Raw genomic sequence first — 25,063 nt, 5'->3', positions numbered from 1 at the left:
TGAACCATTTAAAAGATGTAAATGAATTAAAAAAATAGCAATTTGCTTGTTTTTGCAACTCCCATGTAACACTATCACTAAAGTTCATTCTACAGAACCATGGAAATAAATTTACCACAATAAGATTCTTTCTTTTTTTTAATTATAAGGTTCTTAATATTGTTTTAACCAAACTTGTACACTTAAATTAAATTTTTTAGAGAATTTATTTAGGGAAAAAGAGATGGAAATACTACATAGTATATTGTGAGCAAAGATTTCACATCAATTCATTTAAAACAAGCTTTGTAAAATGACATAGCAGGCAGACGTATTAAGTCTTCACAGTAAAATTATCAAACTAAATAAAAATACATGTCCACAATTCTGTCTCTGAAATTCTTGTATATGGAGAGTTCCTGAAATTTCAGAATTATGAATAAGGGTCTCCCTTAGCATGCAATGAATGCCATATTATTCTATTCTTCACCTGCCTTGTTATTAATTCAAAATTAATCATAATAGTATCAAGATATTAGAATATTATAGACTGTTAAGTTTTCATTAAGCAACTAAATTTTAAAATATCAACACTGCTACATAAACAGTAAAGCTAAACAGGACATAATTAAAACAGAATGAACTGTTCAAATTCCATGTGCTAAATGTTGACAACATACACTGAGACTACGGCTTCTAAATGTATAGGAATAACTGATACAGTTGATGTTCCTGCCAAGCATGAAACTGGTTAAGTAAATAAATAACTATTTTCAGCCACTGAACAAGGGCCAACACAGGATTGTGGACTTTCAGAAGAGAAACAAGGTAAATCTCAAGAAAATCTTTTTTTTTTTTTTGCCCAGAGGCATTTTCCAGACTGTAGAATAGAGAGGAAGAACAAAAGCAAAACATAGTAGTCTTACTGATCTAAGCAGGTATCAGAGTTAGAAACTGTCTGAAAAGATGAAATTTATAGAGCAAGGTATCATCAAAATGAACTGTACAGTTATGAAGTTTTAGAAATCTGCACAAGAGTCTTGGTCAAATATTAAATTGGTCAGGTACACTGCAGATTTCTACTCAAGCTGGCAAAGAAATACTACCAAGTAGTATGAGCTAAACAGCTATTGCTGCTTATATATGGCTGGGAGACATTTGAGTGCCAAACAGTTAGGCCACATTAAATACTCAAAACCTTAGGAATAAGGATAATCTAGACTCATTTTGGAGAAGGCAATGGCACCCCACTCCAGTACTCTTGCCTGGAAGATCCCATGGACGGAGGAGCCTGGTGGGCAGCGGTCCATGGGGTCGCAAAGAGTCGGACACGACTGAGTAACTTCACTTTCACTTTTCACTTTCCTGCATTGAAGAAGGAAATGGCAACCCACTCCAGTGTTCTTGCCTGGAGAATCCCAGGGACGGGGGAGCCTGGTGGGCTGCCGTCTATGGGGTCACACAGAGTCGGACACGAATGAGGTGAATTAGCAGCAGCAGCAGCAGACTCATTTTTATTAAAACTTAAAAATAAGAACAAGCTGATGCACAAGCAAATTAATCACTTCCCAAAACAAAACTTTATTACAAAAGAACAAGATCCAGACACTTAATATCCTAGCGTCCATAATATACATTATGAAAAAAGAGGAATCATTAGAAAAGTGAAGAAACAGGAAATTGTGACCCTGACCTACAGAAAAAAAAAAAATCAAACAGAAACAGATTCAGAAATAATGGCAGAAGTAGCAGGCAGACTTTAAAAGTTTCTGTTATGTACTCTTAAAGGATTGAAAGGAAAACCATGAACATAATCAGAAAACAAACAGGAAATCTCAATAGAGAAATGGAATTATTAAGGAATGGAGATTGTACAATAAAAAATATAGCATCGAAAATGAAAAGTTAATGATATGGGCTTAAAATATTAAACACTATAGTGAACCTGAAACTTGTGCAGTGAACAAAACCATGACAGAGAACTTCAGTGGCTGCGTGAACTGGAAAACATGTAACAGAAACAATCCAACACGGACGATGAAATAGTAAAATGAGAGACAGAACACAGAACTCCTACCGATGGCACAATATCAAGTGGTCTAATGGCCTAGCACATACATGTAACGAGTCAGAAAAGAGGACAGAAAACTAAAGTGGGAAAAGTATCAAAAACTGCAAATTTGATAAAAACTCTAAACCCAAAAAACCCACAAATCATCTCAACAAACTCCAAGCAGGATGAACTAAAAAAAAAAAAAGAAAGAAAAGAACAAAACAAAACAAAAAGCAAGCAGAAAAAAGGGGCACATCACAATCCTAATGCTAAAAAATAAGGACAAAAGAGAAAATTATGAAAGCAGTCAGGGAAAAAACCTGTATTCTAAAAGATCTCCAATTATCATCTTAGCTTCTACCTTAAGAAATTAGAAACATAAGAGCAAATTAAACTCAAAGCAAGCAGAAAAAACAAAAGTAAAAAGAACAGAATTAATGAAACAGGAAAAAACAAAAGGGAAATCAGTGAAACCAAATGCTGGTTCTTTGAGAAGATCAATAAAATCGATAAACTTCTAGCCAAACATGGGCATGATCACAAAAGTATGCAGCAGAGCAAAATAAGGAGAACCCCAGCTTTCTAGTCAGAGGGTGAGATAAGAAGCCAAGGAAACAAAATATCAGAAACATCTCAAAGGAGGTGGAACTGGGGAAAGCAATCTCATAAAGATGTTTATGGATTCCAGGGTTCATAAACACGCATGGATCTGATCACAACACACAAGACTTTGAGAACTGAAACAATAGATAGATTATGCAGGCCTCAGACCAGCTACTGGATGGCACATAAGCAGGACAGAGCCAATAGAACCACAAAGATTTTAAAAACTGAACTGATGTAAGAACTACAGTCCATAGAAATAGTTGGGGCTTACAGCCTGAATCTAACCAGATTTGCTAAAACAAAATTAACATTCTCCAAAGGATTTAAAACAAGACCCAAAGTCTGATACTAATATTCAGAACATCCAGGATAAAATCCAAGATTATGTGGCATTTGAAGAAACAGGAAAATCTCAACTTGCATAGGAAAAAAAAAAAAAATCAACCAGACAAATACAGAGACTTCTATTCAATACTTTAAATTAGCTATTATGAAAATGTTGGAAGAAGTTAACTAGTGAACCCTTTGCAACATCTTAGAGGAGATGAGGACAGAACTCACTGTATAGACCCAAAACTAGAAAGGAGATAACTGGAAAGAATCATTGTACAGGAAAAACAGACCAATAAAATGTATCTAATCTGGATAACAGAAAAGAGTTTTAAAAACTGGTGGTGATGACCCAATCAAAAAATGGGCCAAAGAACTAAACAGACATTTCTCCAAAGAAGACATACAGATGGCTAACAAACACATGAAAAGATGCTCAACATCGCTCATTATCAGAAAAATGCAAATCAAAAAACCACTATGAGGTACCATTTCACACCAGTCAGAATGGCTGTGATCCAAAAGTCTACAAGCAATAAATGCTGGAGAGGGTGTGGAGAAAAGGGAACCCTCTTACACTGTTGGTGGGAATGCAAACTAGTACAGCCACTATGGAGAACAGTGTGGAGATTCCTTAAAAAACTGGAAACAGAACTGCCTTATGACCCAGCAATCCCACTGCTGGGCATACACACTGAGGAAACCAGAAGGGAAAGAGACACGTGTACCCCAATGTTCATCACAGCACTGTTTATAATAGCCAGGACATGGAAGCAACCTAGATGTCCATCAGCAGATGAATGGGTAAGAAAGCTGTGGTACATATACACAATGGAGTATTACTCAGCCATTAAAAAGAATACATTTGAATCAGTTCTAATGAGGTGGATGAAACTGGAGCCTATTATACAGAGTGAAGTAAGCCAGAAAGAAAAACACCAATACAGTATACTAACGCATATATATGGAATTTAGAAAGATGGTAACAATAACCCTGTATACGAGACAGCAAAAGAAGACACTGATGTATAGAACAGTCTTTTGGACTCTGTGAGAGAGGGAGAGGGTGGGATGATTTGGGAGAATGGCACTGAAACATGTATAATATCATATATGAAATGAGTCGCCAGTCCAGGTTCAATGCATGATACTGGATGCTTGGGACTGGTGCACTGGGACAACCCAAAGGGATGGTATGGGGAGGGAGGAGGGAGGGGGGTTCAGGATGGGGAACATGTGTATACCTGTGGCAGATTCATGTTGATGTATGGCAAAACCAATACAATATTGTAAAGTTTAAAAAAAAAAAACTGGTGGTGATTTAGCCACTCAGTTGTGTTCAACTCTTGTGACTCCATGGACTATAGCCCACCAGGCTCCTCTGTCCATGGAACGTCCCAGGTAAGAATACAGGGAGTGGGTTGCCCTGCCTTTCTCAGGGGATCTTCCCAACTCAGGGATCCAAACCTGCTTCTCCTGGATTGCAGGCGGTCTCCTGCATTGCAAGCAGATTCTTTACCACTGAGCCACCAGGGAAGAGCAGAACCTGCCCAGAAGGGAACCCTCTAGGTGTTCTGGCTCTGTCCATCAGCACCTTAGCTCAGCTGAGGCACTGATACCAATAGATCATAGCATCTGAAAGTCACAACTTTAAGACTTTTTTGTCATAATATGCAAAGTATGTCAAGGCTGAGAAAGGAGTACATCAAGGTTGTATATTTAACTTATACGCAGAGTACATCATACAAAATGCCAGGCTGGATGAAGCTCATGCTGGAATCAAGATTGCTGGGAGAAATATGAATAACCTCAGATATGAAGATGACACCACCCTTATGGCAGAAAGTAAAGAGGAACTAAAGAGCCTCTTGATGAAGGTGAAAGGGGAGAGAGAGTGAAAAAGCTGGCTCAACATTCAAAAAACTACGATCATGGCATCCAGTCCCATCACTTCATGGCAAATAAACAGAAATACAATGGAAACTGACAGACTTTATTTTCTTGGGCTCCAAAATCACTGCAGATGGTGACTGCAGCCATGAAATTAAAAGATGCTTGCTTCTTGGAAGAAAAGCTATAGCAAACCTAGACAGCACATTAAAATGCAGAGACATTATGTTGCTGGCAAAGGTCCATATAGTCAAAGCTATGGTTTTCTAGTAGTCATGTATGGATGTGAGAGCTGGAGCATAAAGAAGGCTGAGCACTGAAGAAATGATGCTTTCGAACTATGGTGTTGGAGAAGACTCTTGAGAGTCCCTTGGACTGCAAGGAGATCAAACCAGTCAAATCCTAAAAGAAATCAGTCCTGAATATTCATTGGAAGGACTGATGCTGAAGCTGAAGGTCCAATACTCTGGCCACCTGATGCGAAGAACTGACTCATTAGAAAAGACCCTGATGCTGGGAAAGATTGAAGGCAGGAGGAGAAGGGGATGGCAGAGGATGAGATGGTTGGATGGCAACACTGACTCGATGGACATGAATTTGAGCAAGCTTCAGGAGATGGTGAAGGACAGGGAAGCCTGGTGTGCTACAGTCCAAGGGGTCACAAAGAGCCGGATGTGACTGAGTGACTGAACAACAACAAGAAAATTATTTCACTAACCCTTTTAAAAACTCATTTCTAATTTTGCTAATAAGAATATGGAGGGTAAGAAATCTCCACAACAGTTGGCTACTTATATACATAAAATAGTTGGATAAGCTGTGAAAAGTTCAGACCTATTGCTAACAGGAAGTTCATCCTTTTTTTCCAAACCCTTGTTACAGGAAAAAAAGGTTCCCTGCCGAAGAATTGATGCTTTTGAACTGTGGTGTTGGAGAAGACTCTTGAGAGTTCCTTGGACTATAAGGAGATCCAACCAGTCCATCCTAAAGGAGATCAGTCCTGGGTGTTCATTGGAAGGACTGATGCTAAAGCTGAAACTCCAATACTTGGGCCGCCTCATGCAAAGAGTTGACTCACTGGAAAAGACCATGATGCTGGGAGGGACTGGGGGCAGGAGGAGAAGGGGATGACAGAGGATGAGATGGCTGGATGGCATCACCAACTCGATAGACATGAGTTTGGGTAAACTCCGGGAGTTGGTGATGGACAGAGAGGCCTGGCGTGCTGTGATTCATGGGGTCCCAAAGAGTCGGACACAACTGAGCGACTGAACTGAACTGAACTGACTAAAGATGTGGGAATGTGACATGGCAAGTAAAAGAATCTAGGCTATTTATGTTAAAAGAAAATAATGATTTAGGTGATTTAAAATAGAAGACTTAAGATTATATGTAACACAAATATATACCATTTAGATTCGACATTAACATTACACAGTGCAAGTGCAAGTCGCTCAGTTGGGTCCGACTCTTTGCGACCCCATGGACTACACACAGCATGGAATTCTCCAGGCCAGAATACTGGAATGAGTAGCCTTTCCCTTCTGCAGGGACTCTTCCCTACTCTGGGATTGAACCCAGGTCTCCAGCATTTCAGGCTGATTCTTTACCAGCTGAGCCACAAGGAAAGCATTACATTATGTTAACATTAATCTTCTTTAGTATTAAATATACCTTTTCATTGTTTTCTTCAGTGCAATTTTTTTCAAAATTGTTTAAAAGGAATTCAGCCTCAAGTTAAGCTAAATAATAAAAGCAAAATTTAGCTTTAAAAGTCAGCCATTTTGAAATGATGCCTGGGATTTGACAAAATGATCCAGGTGGTAGGGGTCACAGATGAAAAAGAATAAACAGAATCATTGTTTTCATATGCTTGAAACTTTCACAATTAAAAAGTTAAAAAGAAAACAAACCTTAGATATGCTAAAAGCAATTCAAGAAACATTTATTTATTAACTTAATATGAGCCTGGCTGGCACGTGGCAGGGCCAGTGTCCTGTAGCTACCTTAGTAGTCCTGCTTTTGTACAGCAGAAAAGTGTGCAGAAAGGGCACCTGCAGTCTATACGCTCAAGAGCTATGGCTATTTAACATCTTAATCAGTTAGTATTAAAAAAAATTTTTGTAATTTTCAGCAAAGCTCCTCAGCTACGCTAACCACATCTCAGGTGTTCAAATAGCCACATGTGACTAATGGCTAACGTAATAGTAATTCAGATATAGAACATTTCCATCACAAAAAATTCTATTGGACAACACTGCTCTACAGTCTAGAGTTCAATTCTTAGCACTTAACAGTTGCGTATCACTGGCTGAATTAAATTCATTAGCGCTTCAACAGTGTCACCTGCAAAATGTGGACATTAACAACCCTGCAGGGTTAAGGTGAGAAATACAAATGTATATAAAGAATCCAAGTAGGCACTCAATAAAATGTTGATAAAGTACAATGTCAGTTCTAGCTTACAATAAATACTTAGACCCAACAAAGCTTGATTACAGAGAAATGTGAAAGCAGAAACTGAATTAAAATACACAATCAAAAGGAACAAGGTCTCTATTCTGAGGTGACGTTAATGTTCTATCAACACATCTTAAAATGGGCATAGGCTGCAATGGTTTGTGATGTGTCAAAACTAAAACAAAAAAAAAGACAACTAATAGAACAATACACTTAAAATCCTGTGCATTTCACTGTAGGTAAGAGTGTGTGTTAGTCGCTCAGCCGTGTCCAACTCTCTGTGACCCCATGGACTGTAGCCTGCCAGGCTCCCCTGTCCATGAAATTCTCTGGACAAGAATACTGGAGTACGCTGCCATTCCCTCCTCAGGGGATCTTCCCAACATAGGAATCGAACCTGGGCCTCCTGAACTGCAGGCAGACTCACTGTAAGTAAGTATACTTTAACTTTTTTAATGTTTTTAATCTCTGAAAAACTGCCTTTATTCTCCCTTTCCTTTAATTCTTTTAGTTGGAGCTTCCATTCACAGACAATATGCTATCCTTTTCATATCCTACAGTTTCTGTCAGACTATTACAATCATGAAAACAAACTTAAGGATGATTTCTTCCCCTCCTGGTTTTATACTATTTTAAAAAATAATCTTGTCCTCAGTTCAGTCAGTTCAGTTGCTCAGTCGCGTCCGACTCTTTGTGACCCCATGAATCGCAGCACACCAGGCCTCCCTGTCCATCACCAACTCCCAGAGTTCACTCAGACTCACGTCCATCAAGTCCATGATGCCATCCAGCCATCTCATCCCCTTCTCCTCCTGCCCCCAATCCCTCCCAGCATCAGAGTCTTTTCCAATGAGTTAACTCTTCACATGAGGTGGCCAAAGTACTGGAGTTTCAGCCTCAGCATCAGTCCTTCCAAAGAAACCCCAGGGCTGAGCCCCTTCAGAATCTTGTCCTACTTCTGTAATAAATGTCATCTAATGCAAATGGTCACAGAACTCTTGTTGGTACCAGCTCACTCAACTGAAATGTTTTTAGTTGTATTGAGCCAAACTCTATATCCCTCTAGCTTCTGTTTACTGATTCTAGCCCGTAAGAGTTCAGTTTTCTCTCATTCAAGCTAAACATCTTTGTTCTTTTCGCTGTTTCTCACATGCAAGTTTTAAGTCCTTTGACATTTTGTGCCATTCTCTGAGGTGGATACAATATTGTTCCCAAACTTGTATATTTTATTAAAACCAGTAAAATTTTTTTAAAAATTAATTTAAATGGGGTAGCTTAATTAAAAAAAAAAAAAACTTTTTTATTTCACAATCAGTATTTCACAAAACAGAAAGCATTTCAAAAATCCAAAGTACCAAGTACACAGTCTCAGAATAGAATTAAAAGGTCTGTGAGAACTTTACACCAGCATTTTTGTAGTGTGTCAGCATTAGGGAGTCATCATTGGTCTGCATCACTCCAAGTTTTGGGTCTAGAAATTAAAATTAATGATAAGGTCTTACTAGCAGCAGAACTGAATGTGACCATCAGCACCTGCTCACTAGATACTATAATCCTGTTAACGCATTGTGAAACATGCCAGACTTCCCTTACCTTTCTTTTTTTCCCCATCAGCATTAAATTATGTCACTTGAGAAAAGAAAATTGAACAAAATTTTAGAATTCCTGCTTAATATGAGTAGAACTCTGCTATGAATGTGAGTGTTTAGGGACAGGACAAAATTCAATAATAACTCCAGGTATATACATATGATTAAGAGCCAGCTATTTAATCGTTCAGTTGCTAAGTTGTGTCCGACTCTTTGCGATCCCATGAACTGCAGCACACCAGGTTTCTCTGTCCTTCAGTATCTCCTGGAGCTTGCTCAAACTCATATCCATTGAGTCAATGATGCCATCCAACCTTCTCATCCTCTGTTGCCTCCTCCCCTTTCCCTCACTCTTTCCCAGCATCAGGGTCTTTTCCAGTGAGTAGGCTCTTCACATCAGGTGGCCAAAAGCACTGGAGCTTCAGCTTCAGCATTAGTCCTTCCAGTGAGTATTCAGGGTTGATTTCCTTTAGGATTCACTGGTTTGATCTTGCTGTCCAAGGGACTCTCAAGAGTCTTCTCCAGCACAACAATTCAAACGCATCAATCAGCACTAAGACTTCTTTACAGTCCAACTCTCACATCCATACACTACTACTGAAAAAAACATAGCTATTTAATAGAATCTAATTATTTCAATGAAAAATAATCCCAACAAGCTTAAGGAAAACAATCGAGTAGTCATGGGGACACAAAAAGAGAAGTACAAGTGATTACTCAATTATACAAACGTAAATTATAAAGTATTTTAAAGCAAACATTATTATTTTCCAGCATAACACATAAAAACAGAAATGAATTATTTATAGGGTAATGACTGGCCCCTAATTTCTAAACATTACAAAAGTCCTCATAAAAAACATACAGGCCAAGGAAGAAAGCAAATAAAATCACCCAGAGCATTACAAGATGAGACAACTAAAAGCTAACTTACATCAGATCAGATCAGATCAGTCGCTCAGTCGTGTCCGACTCTTTGTAATCCCATGAATCACAGCACGCCAGGCCTCCCTGTCCATCACCAACTCCCGGAGTTCACTCAGACTCACGTCCATTGAGTCAGTGATGCCATCCAGCCATCTCATCCTCTGTCGTCCCCTTTTCCTCCTGCCCCCAATCCCTCCCAGCAGCAGAGTCTTTTCCAATGAGTCAACTTTTCACATGAGGTGGAGAGTTTCAGCTGGAGTTTCAGCTTCAGCATCATTCCTTCCAAAGAAATCCCAGGGCTGATCACCTTCAGAATGGACTGGTTGGATCTCCTTGCAGTCCAAGGGACTCTCAACAGTCTTCTCCAACACCACAGTCCAAGCATCAATTCTTCGGCGCTCAGCCTTCTTCACAGTCCAACTCTCACATCCATACACGACCACAGGAAAAACCACAGCCTTGACTAGACGAACCTTTGTTGGCAAAGTAATGTCTCTGCTTTTGAATATGCTATCTAGGTTAGTCATAACCTTCCTTCCAAGGAGTAAGCGTCTTTTAATTTCATGGCTACAGTCACCATCTGTAGTGATTTTGGAGCCCAGAAAAATAAAGTCTGACATTGTTTCCACTGTTTCCCCATCTATTTCCCATGAAGTGATGGGACCGGATGCCATGATCTTCATTTTCTGAATGTTGAGCTTTAAGCCAACTTTTTCACTCTCCACTTTCACTTTCATCAAGAGGCCCTTTAGTTCCTCTTCACTTTCTGTCATAAGGGTGGTGTCATCTGCATATCTGAGGTTATTGATATTTCTCCCAGCAATCTTGATTCAAGCTTGTGTTTCTTCCAGTCCAGCGTTTCTCATGATGTACTCTGCATATAAGTTAAATAAACAGGGTGACAATATACAGCCTTGACGAACTCCTTTTCCTATTTGGAACCAGTCTGTTGTTCCATGTCCAGTTCTAACTGTTGCTTCCTGACCTGCATACAGATTTCTCAAGAGGCAGATCATGTGGTCTGGTATTCCCATCTCTTTCAGAATTTTCCACAGTTTATTGTGATCCACACAGTCAAAGGCTTTGGCATAGTCAATAAAGCAGAAATAGATGATTTTCTGGGGCTCTCTTGCTTTTCCATGATCCAGCAGATGTTGGCAATTTGATCTCTGGTTCCTCTGCCTTTTCTAAATCCAGCTTGCACATCAGGAAGTTCACGGTTCACATATTGCTGAAGCCTGGCTTGGAGAATTTTGAGCATTACTTTCCTAGCGTGTGAGATGAGTGCAATTGTGCGGTAGTTTGAGCATTCTTTGGCATTGCCTTTCTTTGGGATTGGAATGAAAACTGACCTTTTCCAGTCCTGTGGCCACTGCTGAGTTTTCCAAATTTGCTGGCATATTGAGTGCAGCACTTTCACAGCATCATCTTTCAGGATTTGGAATAGCTCCACTGGAATTCCATCACCTCCACTAGCTTTGTTCGTAGTGATGCTTTCTAAGGCCCACTTGACTTCACATTCCAGGATGTCTGGCTCTAGGTCAGTGATCACACCATCGTGATTATCTGGGTCGTGAAGCTCTTTTTTGTACAGTTCTTCTGTGTATTCTTGCCATCTTTTCTTAATATCTTCTGCTTCTGTTAGGTCCATACCATTTCTGTCCTTTATCGAGCCCATCTTTGCATGAAATGTTCCTTTGGTATCTCTGATTTTCTTGAAGAGATCTCTAGTCTTTCCCATTCTGTTGTTTTCCTCTATATCTTTGCATTGATCGCTGAAGAAGGCTTTCTAATCTCTTCTTGCTATTCTTTGGAACTCTGCTAACTTACATATAAGTGCATAAACATTCACGACCAGAGCTCCAAGTTTCAAAAGGAGATGTCCAAAAGAATATAGCAGGGTCCTAGTGGCCACTGAATATGGGTTATATTAACTAGGATTCACCCAAGTAAGAAGTCCAAAGGAAGTACTGACAGACATGATGGATGAGGGCAATGACTACTGGGGAGTCAAAATGCAGAGGCTCAAAAAGTCTGTAGGAGCAAAGGTGACAGGTTCAGTAGGGCACAGCTTTGGAGCAGGAGCCACCTCGAAAGGAGGGACTGTCGCGTGAAAGCTGGATGGCGAGAGAGCACTAAAGACAGAGGCCCTGCTAAGTCAGCGCAGGACACGGGGGAGGGGGACTCAGTTCATTTTTATTTATTATTTTTTTAATAGTTTGATAGTTTCTGCTATTTAGGCCGTGGTTGGTCTTCATTGCAGCACATTTCTTTAGTTGTGGCAAATGGGTTTAGTTGCCCTGTGGCATGTGGGATCTTAGTTCCCCAACCAGGTATCAACCCAAGCCCACTGCACTGGAGGGCAAATTCTTTACCACTGGATCACCAGGGGAAGTCCCGAGAGGACTTATTTTAAAAACTGCATTTGACTACAGCAACAAAGAGGGCATTCCTGAACTAAGAGACTGAAGAAACCACCCAACCTCACCCCAAAATAAAACTGTCTGTATTGCTGGTACAGCAAAACCCATCACAAATAACCTGAAGAGAAAAAAAGAACTCAGCATCCATACCAAATTACTTACACAGAATTTTTAAAAGTGAAAAATTTGGGCAGATGAAAACACATCGAAAACTATAGCAATAAAACTATATTTTATAGTTTTATTGCTATAAGGAAAGATGTAACACTCCATCACAAATAAGAAATAACTAAAAAAACAGATGCAGACATAAAAGAACATCTCAAATCAAATACTCAAAATTTTAAACAGAGTGAATAAAAAGTTTAAATAACATGAAAAAAGTGAATTTAAAATAGAAAAAAAAACACAAAACCATCTCAGAAATGAAGACTAAATTATAAGATATACAATATAAAAGAACTGAAGGAAACAATATAAAAGAGATGCAAAGATCCAATAAGCAAAGGTCACTGAAGAATGAAACAGCTGAACTAATATTTGAACTAATATTCAAAACTATAATTACTGACTCAAAGAAAACATCAATCTACAATCTGAAAACACATACCAGGGAAAATTTATCTAGAATAGTCAACACAGAGACATAACTAAGTAAAATAATTCAATTTTACAGATAAAGAAAAATTCACATCTTCAAAAAAGACCACATCATCAACAAAGAAAAGAAAACCAGGTTGGCATCAGCAACATATAAACAAGACAATGGCAGGGCAGTCATTTTTAAGAAATCTAAGAATATGTGAGTCAAGCTATCCTTCAAACATCAAGACGGCAGGAAAGCACTTTTAACATCTAAGCCCTTAAAAGGTTTCCACAAGCGGGGTTGAGGAATCTCTACTAAACAGTAAGTTTCATCCAGCCAAGAGACAATAAAACTTCAGAAAAAGGTCAGTCACTTAATATTAACTCTATTTATAGAATTAAATCTAAAACAAAGGTATTGATGAGAGTAGAATATACATAAAATGGCATGTTCTCACAAGTAATAAAGTCAAAGGAAAAGAGACTAGAAAAAAAATTGAGTAAAATAAGTTCATTCACACGTTAATAATCACAGCATAAAATTCCCTCCCCTCCACACCCCTACATAAGAAAAAAGAGAACTAAAAGAATTTTATTTTTTTTTGGCCACACCTGCAGCTTGAGGGATCAAACCTGGGCCCAGAGCGTAAAAGAGTTGACTCTGAACTGCCAAGGACTGGAGTCCAGGGTCAGCTGGACTGCCAGGGAAATTCCCAGGAATTTTTAAAAGTATAAATATAAAAGTAACTCACTAAAACAAAAATATAAACCTCCTTAAAAACCAAAAAGTATACAAAACAAAATAAAAATATTTTTTAAAATTACAAAATAAGTAACATAAAACCAAGATAAGGTCAATTCAGTGGAAAAGGTAACATCTTTCAGACTATACCTATATTATACATTTACTAACACATACGCTTTAGCACTTACCAAGGACTTTTATACATATCTCACTACCTGACCAGTAAAGTAGGACAGAAAAATACTGTTTTTCTCTTTTTACTCAGATTTACAAACTAACGCTTAAAAAGCATAAAAAATAAAGTAAAGCAGTCAGGATTAAAACCTATCATCTTAAAACACAAATAGAAGAAACATGTAATATTTTATTTCCTGCTTTAAAAGTGTTACTTAGCCACCCGTTTTCAAAAATCTTTAGAAGGAATTAGCCTGAAACTTTTGATATTCTGGGTACAAAGCTTCTTCGAACAAAGAAAATGTCTGAAGAAGTTTAAGTCTATTTAATGGCAGTGGCAACTAAGTTGGCAACGAATGTGACACTATCTCAGGTACTTGATGCAAGAAGTTCTGGTTTGCTGCTAAGTCGCTTCAGTCGTCTCCGACTGTGTGCGACCCCATAGACGGCAGCCCACCAGGCTCCCCCGTCCCTGGGATTCTCCAGGCAAGAACACTGGAGTGGGTTGCCATTTCCTTCTCCAATGCACAAAAGTGAAAAGTCAAAGGGAAGTCGCTCAGTCGTCTCTGACTGTTCGCTACCCCATGGACTGCAGCCTACCAGGCTCCGCCGTCCCTGGGATTCTCCAGGCAAGAGTACTGGAGTGGGGTGCCGTTGCCTTCTCCGATCTCAGGTACTAGATGCAAGATGTTCTGGTTTAGTAAATGACGAACAGCAAAGTGAAGGAAGAGCTACTCAGACCCAGGCTGTGTGATCTCTAAGTTCACGTTCGGCCACTTCCAGAATACTAGTTTTGAAAATACATATTTGCTCCAACACGATTGATACTTACAGGCATTTTGAGCACACTAAATTAGAGATGGCAAAAATACACAGAACTGTACAAAAAAGAGCTTCACGACCCAGATAATCACGATGGTGTGATCACTGACCTAGAGCCAGACATCCTGGAATGTGAAGCCAAGTGGGCCTTAGAAAGCATCACTACGAACAAAGCTAGTGGAGGTGATGGAATTCCAGTGGAGCTATTCCAAATCCTGAAAGATGATGCTGTGAAAGTGCTGCACTCAATATGCCAGCAAATTTGGAAAACTCAGCAGTGGCCACAGGACTGGAAAAGGTCAGTTTTCATTCCAATCCCAAAGAAAGGCAATGCCAAAGAATGCTCAAACTACCGCACAACTGTACTCATCTCACACGCTAGGAAAGTAATGCTCAAAATTCTCCAAGCCAGGCTTCAGCAATATGTGAACCGTGAACTTCCTGATGTGCAAGCTGGATTTAGAAAAGGCAGAGGAACCAGAGATCAAATTGCCAACATCTGCTGGATCATGGAAAAAGCAAGAGAGCTCCAGAAAAACATCTATTTCTGCTTTATTGACTATGCCAAAGCCTTTGACTGTGTGGATCACAATAAACTGTGGAAAATTCTGAAAGAGATGGGAATACCAGACCACATGATCTGCCTCTTGAGAAATCTGTATGCAGGTCAGGAAGCAACAGTTAGAACTGGACATGGAACAACAGACTGGTTCCAAATAGGAAAAGGAGTTCGTCAAGGCTGTATATTGTCACCCTGTTTATTTAACTTATATGCAGAGTACATCATGAGAAACGCTGGACTGGAAGAAACACAAGCTGGAATCAAGATTGCCGAGGAAAAATATTAATAACCTCAGATATGCAGATGACACCACCCTTATGGCAGAAAGTGAAGAGGAACTAAAAAGCCTCTTGATGAAAGTGAAAGTGGAGAGTGAAAAAGTTGGCTTAAAGCTCAACATTCAGAAAATGAAGATCATGGCATCCGGTCCCATCACTTCATGGGAAATAGATGGGGAAACAGTGGAAACAATGTCAGACTTTACTTTTCTGGGCTCCAAAATCACTACAGATGGTGACTGTAGCCATGAAATTAAAAGACGCTTACTCCTTGGAAGGAAAGTTATGACCAACCTAGATAGCATATTCAAAAGCAGAGACATTACTTTGCCAACAAAGGTTCGTCTAGTCAAGGCTGTGGTTTTTCCTGTGGTCGTGTATGGATGTGAGAGTTGGACTGTGAAGAAAGCTGAGCGCCGAAGAATTGATGCTTGGACTGTGGTGTTGGAGAAGACTGTTGAGAGTCCCTTGGACTGCAAGGAGATCCAACCAGTCCATTCTGAAGGTGATCAGCCCTGGGATTTCTTTGGAAGGAATGATGCTGAAGCTGAAACTCCAGCTGAAACTCTCCACCTCATGTGAAGAGTTGACTCATTAGAAAAGACTCTGATGCTGGGAGGGATTGGGGGAAGGACAGGGAGGCCTGGTGTGCTTCGATTCATGGGGTCGCAAAGAGTCGGACAGGACTGAGCGACTGATCTGATCTGATCTGATCTGTAGGATTTGTCTACCAGAAATAGTAGTTGAATCAGAAAACTGCACTTAGCTGAAATGAGCCAAATAGGCATGCACAGCACTGACACACACCTCAGACATCTAAGCCCCCTCAGTTCATCTCGTGGGTTACCAGTCACACCCATCCACCTCTGGTGTTACAACTTTCTCTGAGATTTAAGGTAACTTTCCTTCCATCACTTCACAGTAATTCACCAGCTGCAATACTTGACACCCACTTCTACAAGTAAACTTCCAAAAGGCAGTATTTGTATTACAGTATTTACATTATTTGTTAGCCATTTTACATATGTAAAACTGTGCTCTCAGTTTTATTAGGTTCTTATCTTGGTTTCTAATTTGTTATCAATGAATTTTTTAATTGTTGTGGCCCAATTCTATTTTTCCCACAAGCTCTGTGGGTTATTACCTGATTTTAGTCAGCAATTGCATAATGCACTGACTTTCAAGAACTTATGTCCTGATATAGCACAACTGGCTATATATAAAGCAATTAGAAATATACTTTAAATAACACAATCGTAAGTATTGTTTATACTTATTACAATTTCCTCAAAAGAGTAAAACAAGGTTTAGATCAGCTAATATGGGGTTGGGGGGAAGCCTAGCGCAGAATCTAGCTCAAAATAGATGAGCAATAAATGCCAAGTTACTACATTTTCCCTTTCTTAAAGATTCTTAGTTCCAAAGCACTGATAACCAAAGGTGAAAAACAGGATACCATATTAACTGAAAGCCATTAACATAGGAGAAAATTTTTTTTCTTAAATCAGAACCACCACCATGTATGGAAGCATACAACCAACTCCAGGGACTTTTTCCCCCCAGGTCTATATTCTTAAAAGCAAACTTTCATTTCTCCTTTCACACACTATCAGATAAAACACCTCTTACAGATTACACACAGAAAGTTCAACTATCTCCTCTATAAAAAAAAAATCTTTAAGATTAAAATTATCAAACAAGATTGTAATTGTCTCAGGAGGTTTTAGGTGAAATTTCAAAGGATCTCAACTGAAAATGTGTTCATATTATTTTACTTATGAAAGAAAATCTCAGTGGAATACAGCATATAAGGTAACAAAAACACTAACATCACCATCAGTTATTTCTATATTTCAATTTATATTTTACTTTTAAATAGCCAAAAAATTTGCTTTTATTAATCTATAATGGATTAATTCTATAATAATGGAATTATTTTAGTTTCAAATTAAGTAGTAAAAATACAATTCATACCTTACCCACGGACAGGGGTGGGGGAATCACATACAACACATCAAACTAGTTTTGTTTTGTTTTTTAAGTTACAACTTTAATACAAGTTTGTACAGCATGCATCTTAAAACAGCTTAAATGTAAATGCACTGCTGACATTCCAGGGAAATTCCCTGAAGTCAAGAATAAGGTTTTCCTTCCCTCCATATTCTACTATATACACTAAGGACCATCACTTTTGAATCTCCACTTGTTCTTCTTACCATCAACACCAGCAACTGACATTATTTCTGAGATCATTTTTCACTAAAAATCTTAAGTTTTTCTCTTTTCAGTAGGGCTATTGCCTACTAACAGACAGCAGAGTTGTATTAACATTTAGATGTGAATGCTGACAGTTGGCTAGGCTCACTGATTAAACGGCTTGCTCTGCCACACCAGCTTGCCAGCAAGCCTTTCTCAAACTCCAAGAATTCAATTTGATTTTTAAGTTTTCTAAAAAACACCTACAAAGCAACTCTACATTACAAATGTTCTCCCTTCTAACATTTTATATTCCTGTCTCATAATATCATATACACTGGTCCTCACCCCTGACTTTATCAGAATCAGTTTTAGAGCTTTATGAAACTACAGATAACTCACCCAACAGGGTCCACATGATAAACATCCTCATTTAATCCAGGTACCATTTTCCCTCCAATGCTAACGTAACCAAAAAAGAAACAATAAAAATTTTCTCTTGTGCTTTTGTGATGGGAGAAAGGCCATGTAAACAAACCTAATACTATGATTCATTCATAAATACAACTTCCAAGGCTTTACCAAGTAATACAGGTTCTGCCTGATATCCTACAATTACCTCATATAATACTCTATTCTACAATGCCAAGGCCCAGGTTAACTCCCTTCTCCAAAAACCTTTACGCAAGCACAAAATCCAAAGATAAAGATTTCTCTCTCTTGCCCTGTAGTCACTGTCTTCACGCTCACTTCATGCAAAAATATGTACTGATTAACAAAGTCCCTATTCTCATAAAACCTACATCTTAATTATAGAAGACATGTGATAAATTTCTTGTATATATATATATGTGTGTATACACACACACACACACACACACATATCAGATATGTCAAATAATGATAAGGAGAAAAATACAGCAAGGAAGAAAATACACAGATGAGTTGAAGAGGGCTTTTGGTCAAGGAAGGCCGCAATATAACATTTAGAGAATATCTGAGCAGAATTCTATCAATAAAAGAAATAAGAGAAGAAATGAGCCATGCAGGTATATGGAGGACAAAATTCTGAACAAACAGCCTCTGTATATGATCCCTTCTATAACCTAGCTTTTTATGTCCAAAAGCACTTTTATGAACAAAGAAAATAAATTTGAATCAATGCTTTCTAAGAAATGCATTATCAGAAGCAGAAATATTCAAGGAAACAAGAATGCACACTAAACAAAGAGATCCCTTCTGTTAAAGCCAGTTGGCCAATAGCTTTCCTGTCCATCAATCAAACAGAGCACCCATGTCTGCCTCTGTGGAAACTGCTTTTAACCAGTCTTCAAAGTTAACAGTTGGAATGGCAACTCTTTATCATCAAATAACTTAGTTTGTATAATCCCCAGTAAAGGTTCAAGACTGCAAGGCTTTAAAATACTCACAGAATCGAACATTAAATTCAGGTTCCTATTAGCTTTTGTCTGCTTTTCTACACATATAGTGTTATCTATTACAATCGAAAACTAAAATGTAGTCATTCATTTTTTTTAAAACCCGAATACTCTATTCCCCAAATATCTGCACAAACAAGTATTATAATCTACTCTCTTAACCCAAAAGCATCATTTCTTAAATATTTCATGTTTCTAAAACAATAAAGCATTTAAAAATATATATGCTTTGTCAATTCACATAAAGACATATACTTATGTGTGTGTTCACCCTACACCCATTCCAGTAAGAATTTAGGATAGTTAAAAGAAAACAAATTAGTGAATTTGCAACATTATCAGTTTTTTCTTCTCGTAAGACTTTTTAGACTTTTTATTAAAAGCATTAAAAAAAACAAAAAACTTTAAAAGTATGTTGTGCCTTTTAAGAATATAGTGTTTATTAAGAATATAGTTATGCAAAACTGCATTTCATTTCCTAATTCACCTTTAAACAAATTCATTCTAGTTCAAACGTTTGATTATCTACTGTATACAGAAGAAAGGGGACTTCAGAACAGCTAAAACTTTGTATTAATTTTTTGTTTTCATTATATTCTAAACATATACAGTACAGGCAAAGTATATTAAAGCAAATTTCAAGGTTACTATCCACACTCAGTTGCCAAACTATTATTGTCACACAGAAATTAAAGTCAGTTGACCTTCCCATGTGCATATGGAAATCTCCTTGTTAACAATTCCTAATTTTAATTTAGTTCATGTGCAACTCAATCCAACCTACATATCATTAACTGTAGAAACAGCACTTTTTCCAAAAGCAATAACTAAAATGAAATAATTTACCTACAATATTTTAGGTACCCACAACATGTGTAGCCACCAACAATTATTAAAACTCCTTTTAACTAATAAAGAACTAGATGGGTGTAGTATAAGTGCCCTGAAAAAAGTTTCATTCCTTACACTAGCTGTTAACTTTAATCTTAGTGTGTTCCTTAATAAACATGTCCCTATCTTGAAATGCTTTGAGACTAGAGAAGGATTCTACAAGTGCACTCACTGTTCACTGTGGCTATGTGAATTTAAATTAATTAAAATTAATAACTCAGTTCCTCAACCACACTAGCCATATTTCAAGTGTACAACAGCCACAAATGGTTAATGGCTATGATAATGGACAGAACAGATACAGAACATTTCTATCATCACAGGGAAGTTCCAGTGCACAATACAAAGAGTAAGCTTCCAATAAATTGCAAATATTATCACCATGCTATGCTAACTTCTCTTACCACTTTTCTAGGAAAGAAAAATTTTATCCATTAGACTTTTAACTAAAGACATAAATCATTCAGGCTATAGTCCAAAAATAGATTAATGCTGTACATATTTTAAGTACTTCGAACTTAAGATTTTTTTTTTCTTACAGTTCACACTAACATCTAAAGAGAAGAGAAAATAAAGCAAAGGCACTAACAGTCAACAAACTAGCTTCACTGCAAGGTATTAGGGTATGTCCAACTACTTTTCCAAGTGGGCTAAAATCTAAAAAGGTGTGGATTTCACTCTACCCTGGCAATCTCATTATTCCTACGCTTAAGCTATATCCCAAGAAAGTCGTGTAAAGATCTGGTAATGCCCCTCAAACTATTTAGATAAACAAATAGCATCATGAGTAGGCAAATACACATTTTCTAATAACTCAGTTTTCCAAAGTGTTAAAATGGTATGTAATTACAACAACAACAAAACACCTCTGGCAAACACAAATAACTGTTCTTTAAACTCCCACATAATATCACATTAAATTCATCACCTGTTTCTTCTGTAGACAAATTAAGACATATTTTGCAGACATTTTGACCAACTCATGGCAGGGCTTTAGCATTTCAGAACACAGCAGAGTAAAATGGGGGGAAAAGATGGGCCAAATATGCAACAAAATTGAATTTCAGATACCAACTAGACTAGAACAAGCCAGGAAAATCCACTACAGAAATTCTGAAATTTTTTTACACACCAACGTGTAAACCAGGTTTCTTTTGAAAAATTAAGTCAAAACATACTTCATTATTTTGAAATCAGTGTTTCAAATTTTTAAAAAATACAAACTAATTTCATTCTTATACAACTTTACTACGAACAAGCAGGATACAACTAACAAAGCACTAGCTGAGAAACTGAATGCTAATGGAAGGATTTAACAGTTACTAACCCTGCAACACTTGATTACAAGGTATGCAAACTTTTGGGGGGAGGGGGGCAGGCGTTGAAATCAAAAGCAGTAACTACTACAAGTACTGAAGAAGCAGAAACAACTTAGTAAAAGCAAATACTAACCACACTTCGGTTAGTGATATTTTCATTTTTAATGTAAGAAAACAATAAGGAAATTATATTCCGTTTCATTTAATGATTTTTACACTTCCTCTGCATACACTTTATAACAAGAAGCCCTTTAGCACCTTGATTTTAGCAATGAATTTAAGGGACTTCCTCCACTATCACCAAATAATTTTTTTTTAAGTTTAAGATGTTTAATCAAAAACTGTTATGCTATGAACTGTAAAGAAAACTGTGGTACATCCACATCGTAGAATTCTACTCAGCAATTAAAAAGAACAAACTATTGATACACTCAACAATCTGGATGAATCTCAAGGGAATCTGGTTACTTACACACACACACACAAAAGGCTAATCCTAAAAAGTCATGTACAGTATGACTCTTTTCAGTAAACATTCTTCAAATGACCAAATTATAAAAACAGAGAACAGATTAGTGGTGGTTGCCAGTCTCAGGTTAGAGGAGATGGGAGGAACAGGAGAGAGTGCAGTTCTGAAACGGCAACAGAGGGATCCTTGTGCTCGTGGAACTGTTCTGTATGTTGACTGTAATGATGGTTATGTAATCTACACGTGTGGCAACACTGCAAAGAACTAAATATACACACAAATTAGTACAAGTAAAATGGAGAAACCTGAATAAGACTGGCAGATTGTATCAACGTTATGATATTGAACTATGGCTTTGCAAAGCATTAGCAGTGGGGAAACTGGATAAAGGGTACAAGGTAATCTATTATTTTTTTAAATTATGTGCAACTCTACAGTCAAGCTCAAACTAAGTTTTTTTTTTAAGTGCTGCCCTAACAATTAGGAAAATTTAATAAACTGGATATTAGACAATATCAGGGAGTGATTATTAATATTATTATGGTTATACAAAATGATATCCTTACTCTAAGAGGATGCTTTGCTGAAGCATGTAGGGATGAAGATCAGACCAGCAATTTCCTTTTAACTCTTGTATATGTGTGAGGACAGAGAAAAAGCAAATCTGGCAAAATGTTAAATGTTTACAGAATTTACAAGGGCTCCTTGTACTCCTCTCAACTTTTCAACTTGAATTTTTTAAAAGTAGAATTGGGGAGGAAGATTAACGACAAACTACTATCCTAAAACTATGTTACAGTCGAACCTACACACCAATTACTCCTTTAAAATATATAAAAATAAACTTCTGGTGAAATAGTGATACAGTCCTACATACACTCCATTAGTCTAAAAACAAAAAAATTGGCATAAGGTAACTAAGAGTTACACCGTATTGGATGTGACTTTCTTACAGGCGTTTCCATACTTAATGACTAAATCTATAGGCATATGGATGTTTCTGTAAAACCAAAGTTAGTTCAACATGGGTCTAGAAAACCCGGGTCCTTGGAGTCGTTATACTTTTCAAACAAACGAAATACACTTAAATTGCAAAAGGAAAACACTAACACTTTCGTAACACATACTCCAAATTTTAAGACTTAAGTTTGGTTGTTGTTGCTCAGTCTCTAAGTCGTGTCCGACTATTTGCGACCCCATGGATTTCAGCCTGACAGGCTGCAGTTTGGCAGTTTGGTAAACGTAGTTAATTCTTTCAAAGAAATGTCTGCATGAAAGCGGCAACCCACTCAGCCAAACAAAAGCGTGCTACAGAGTGTTAATTATAGCACCTAAGCTACAAGACATTCTACAACGTAAACAGTCGCTCCAAACATCATCTTATTAATGTATTAAAAAAAAAAACAATGCAAACTGCACATATCTGAAATGCAGGAAATTATCGAGCCTAAGCTACCGTCAAAAAGATCCATTTCAAAAGTTCTTATATTCTCTTTTCTCTGCTAATTTCTTGCATCCGTGAAGTTAACACACTTCAGTCTATAAGAAACCCTTGTCTAGAACTTCTCAACTAAAAGCTTAAGTGAAGTTAACACACTTCAGTCTATAAGAAACCCTTGTCTAGAACTTCTCAACTAAAAGCTCTCAACTTTTCACTTCCTACTGGACCGCCCCCTCGCAATGGGCCCCACCTCCAAGGAGGGTGATGAGGTGGGGCTGTTTCCCGCTCGGAAACTAAGAAATAAATGTCTCTTCCCTACTCCAGAAGGAGGGAACGAGAGAGGCTAAGAAGCTGGAGACGCAAGCATCCCTACTGACTACCAGGGTAGTCGTTTAGAAAGCTTCCTCTCCCCTTCTGAACGCCTTTCTTCCTTCCCTCCTCCCAGGTCAATCAGTGACCCCGAGTCGGGCGGGGACAGGTGAATCCCAAGAGGAGAGTAAGAGGGAGGGACGGACCATGGAGGGAGAGCCGCGCTTGGGCAATGAATGAGCGGTGCGGCATCCGCACCACCTGTTCCTTCCAAGGGTGCCACCCTGGCCTGCCGGCAGCGTTCCCACACCAGCCGGGCCGCCGCTCCTGCCCCTGTCGCCCGGCTCCCTGCTGAAAGCAGGCCTCTCCTCCCTTCGCTCGGGACGAATGAGAACCGGTCGTCTAGAAGCTGGGAGCAAGGGGCCTACTCCGGAACCACGGCCTTCGGAGCGTGGGGACGGGGAGGAGGAAACCTGTGGTCCCGGGCGCGCGGGCCGTAGAGGGAACCTCAAGGAAGGGACGAAGGAGTGCATTCAGCCTGACTAGGAGTACGAAGGCGGGGTCCCGGGCGGGGGTGGCCCGGTGCCCGGTGGGCCGAGGTTAGGGGTGACAGGCCCGTGTACCGGCTAAATCCTCCTCGCTGCCTGCCCGGAGCCTCACACTTACCAGGATCCGCTTGAAGAGAGCGTTCTCCTTGGGCGGGAGGCTCACGGCCGGCATCGTTCCGGCTCCTCCCGCTGCTCCCGCCACCGCCCGGCTCGGTCAGCCTGTTTGTCCGGCCGCCGCCGCCGCCGTCGTCCTGGCTGCTTCAGCCTTGATTGCCCGGATCCACCGCCGCCACCAGGCTTCAGGTGTCACCGCGTCGCCCAACCCCGACACCCCCTTCCCCTCGTAGTCTTTTTTTCCTTTCTCACTTAACACTGCCGCCGCCTCCCCCCCCCCAACGGGTCTCCGTCGGCGGTTCACGTGGTAACTGAACAGACCGACAGAGGCAGCCAAAATGGCGGACGCCGAGGGCTTTCCCACCCGGGTCACACCTACTAGCGCGCAGGCGCGATGACCTCCTTTCCCCACCTCCTCTGTCCCGGAGCTTGCTGGGAAACCTGGAGGCCGTCGGCCCGCGGAGGCCTTAAGGGTATCGACAGGCCCCGCCCATCCTTTCGGTTTCTTGTCCTGGAGGCGCTGGGGAAGCTTGGGGAAAGTGACCGGCTGCGGTTCCGACCGCCTCAGCATCGCGTCTCCACTGCTAATGGCTAGATTGGCCTTTCATTCATTGGGTAGGCTCTCCCAATGTGTATAATCAGAGTTTGAGCCTGAAGTGCTAAAATGCGGGTGTTCAAGAAGCGCTGTGTTTGATCGTGGACAAAGTGCCTGGTTGAGCAGCAGAGGTGGAGACTTGTAAACTGATACAGAGAGGATGGAGCTTAATGGAGTCTGAAAAGCGTGAAAAAGTTAACCAATTAAATGGGCCTGGCTGGGATATCCAGGATCTACTTTGTTACTTTAAGAGGACCCTGGAAAGGTAGTCAGCCAGATCATATTTGCACTGCCAAAGAAACGTCTGAAGGTTAAACTG

General features: G+C 39.2%; 1 protein-coding gene across 2 annotated transcripts in view; it reads right to left on the bottom strand.

Moving 5' to 3' along the window:
• Positions 1-24,550, bottom strand: part of NAA15 (N-alpha-acetyltransferase 15, NatA auxiliary subunit) — a 72,335-nt gene extending 47,785 nt beyond the window's left edge. The window contains exon 1 of one of the 2 annotated variants that reach the window (XM_070386553.1): positions 24,154-24,550. In XM_070386553.1, coding sequence (XP_070242654.1) covers positions 24,154-24,207 — 54 coding nt within the window. In that variant the 5' untranslated portion in view covers positions 24,208-24,550. The remainder of the gene's footprint in view (positions 1-24,153) is intronic. The other variant, XM_005895823.3, reaches the window with a different exon arrangement.
• Positions 24,551-25,063: the final 513 nt, after the last annotated feature.

This window comes from Bos mutus, chromosome 17 (assembly GCF_027580195.1).
Source record: "Bos mutus isolate GX-2022 chromosome 17, NWIPB_WYAK_1.1, whole genome shotgun sequence".
Lineage (NCBI taxonomy): Eukaryota > Metazoa > Chordata > Mammalia > Artiodactyla > Bovidae > Bos > Bos mutus.
The sequence above is the reverse complement of the archived record's forward strand: the minus strand, read 5'-3'. Positions and strand labels throughout refer to the sequence as shown.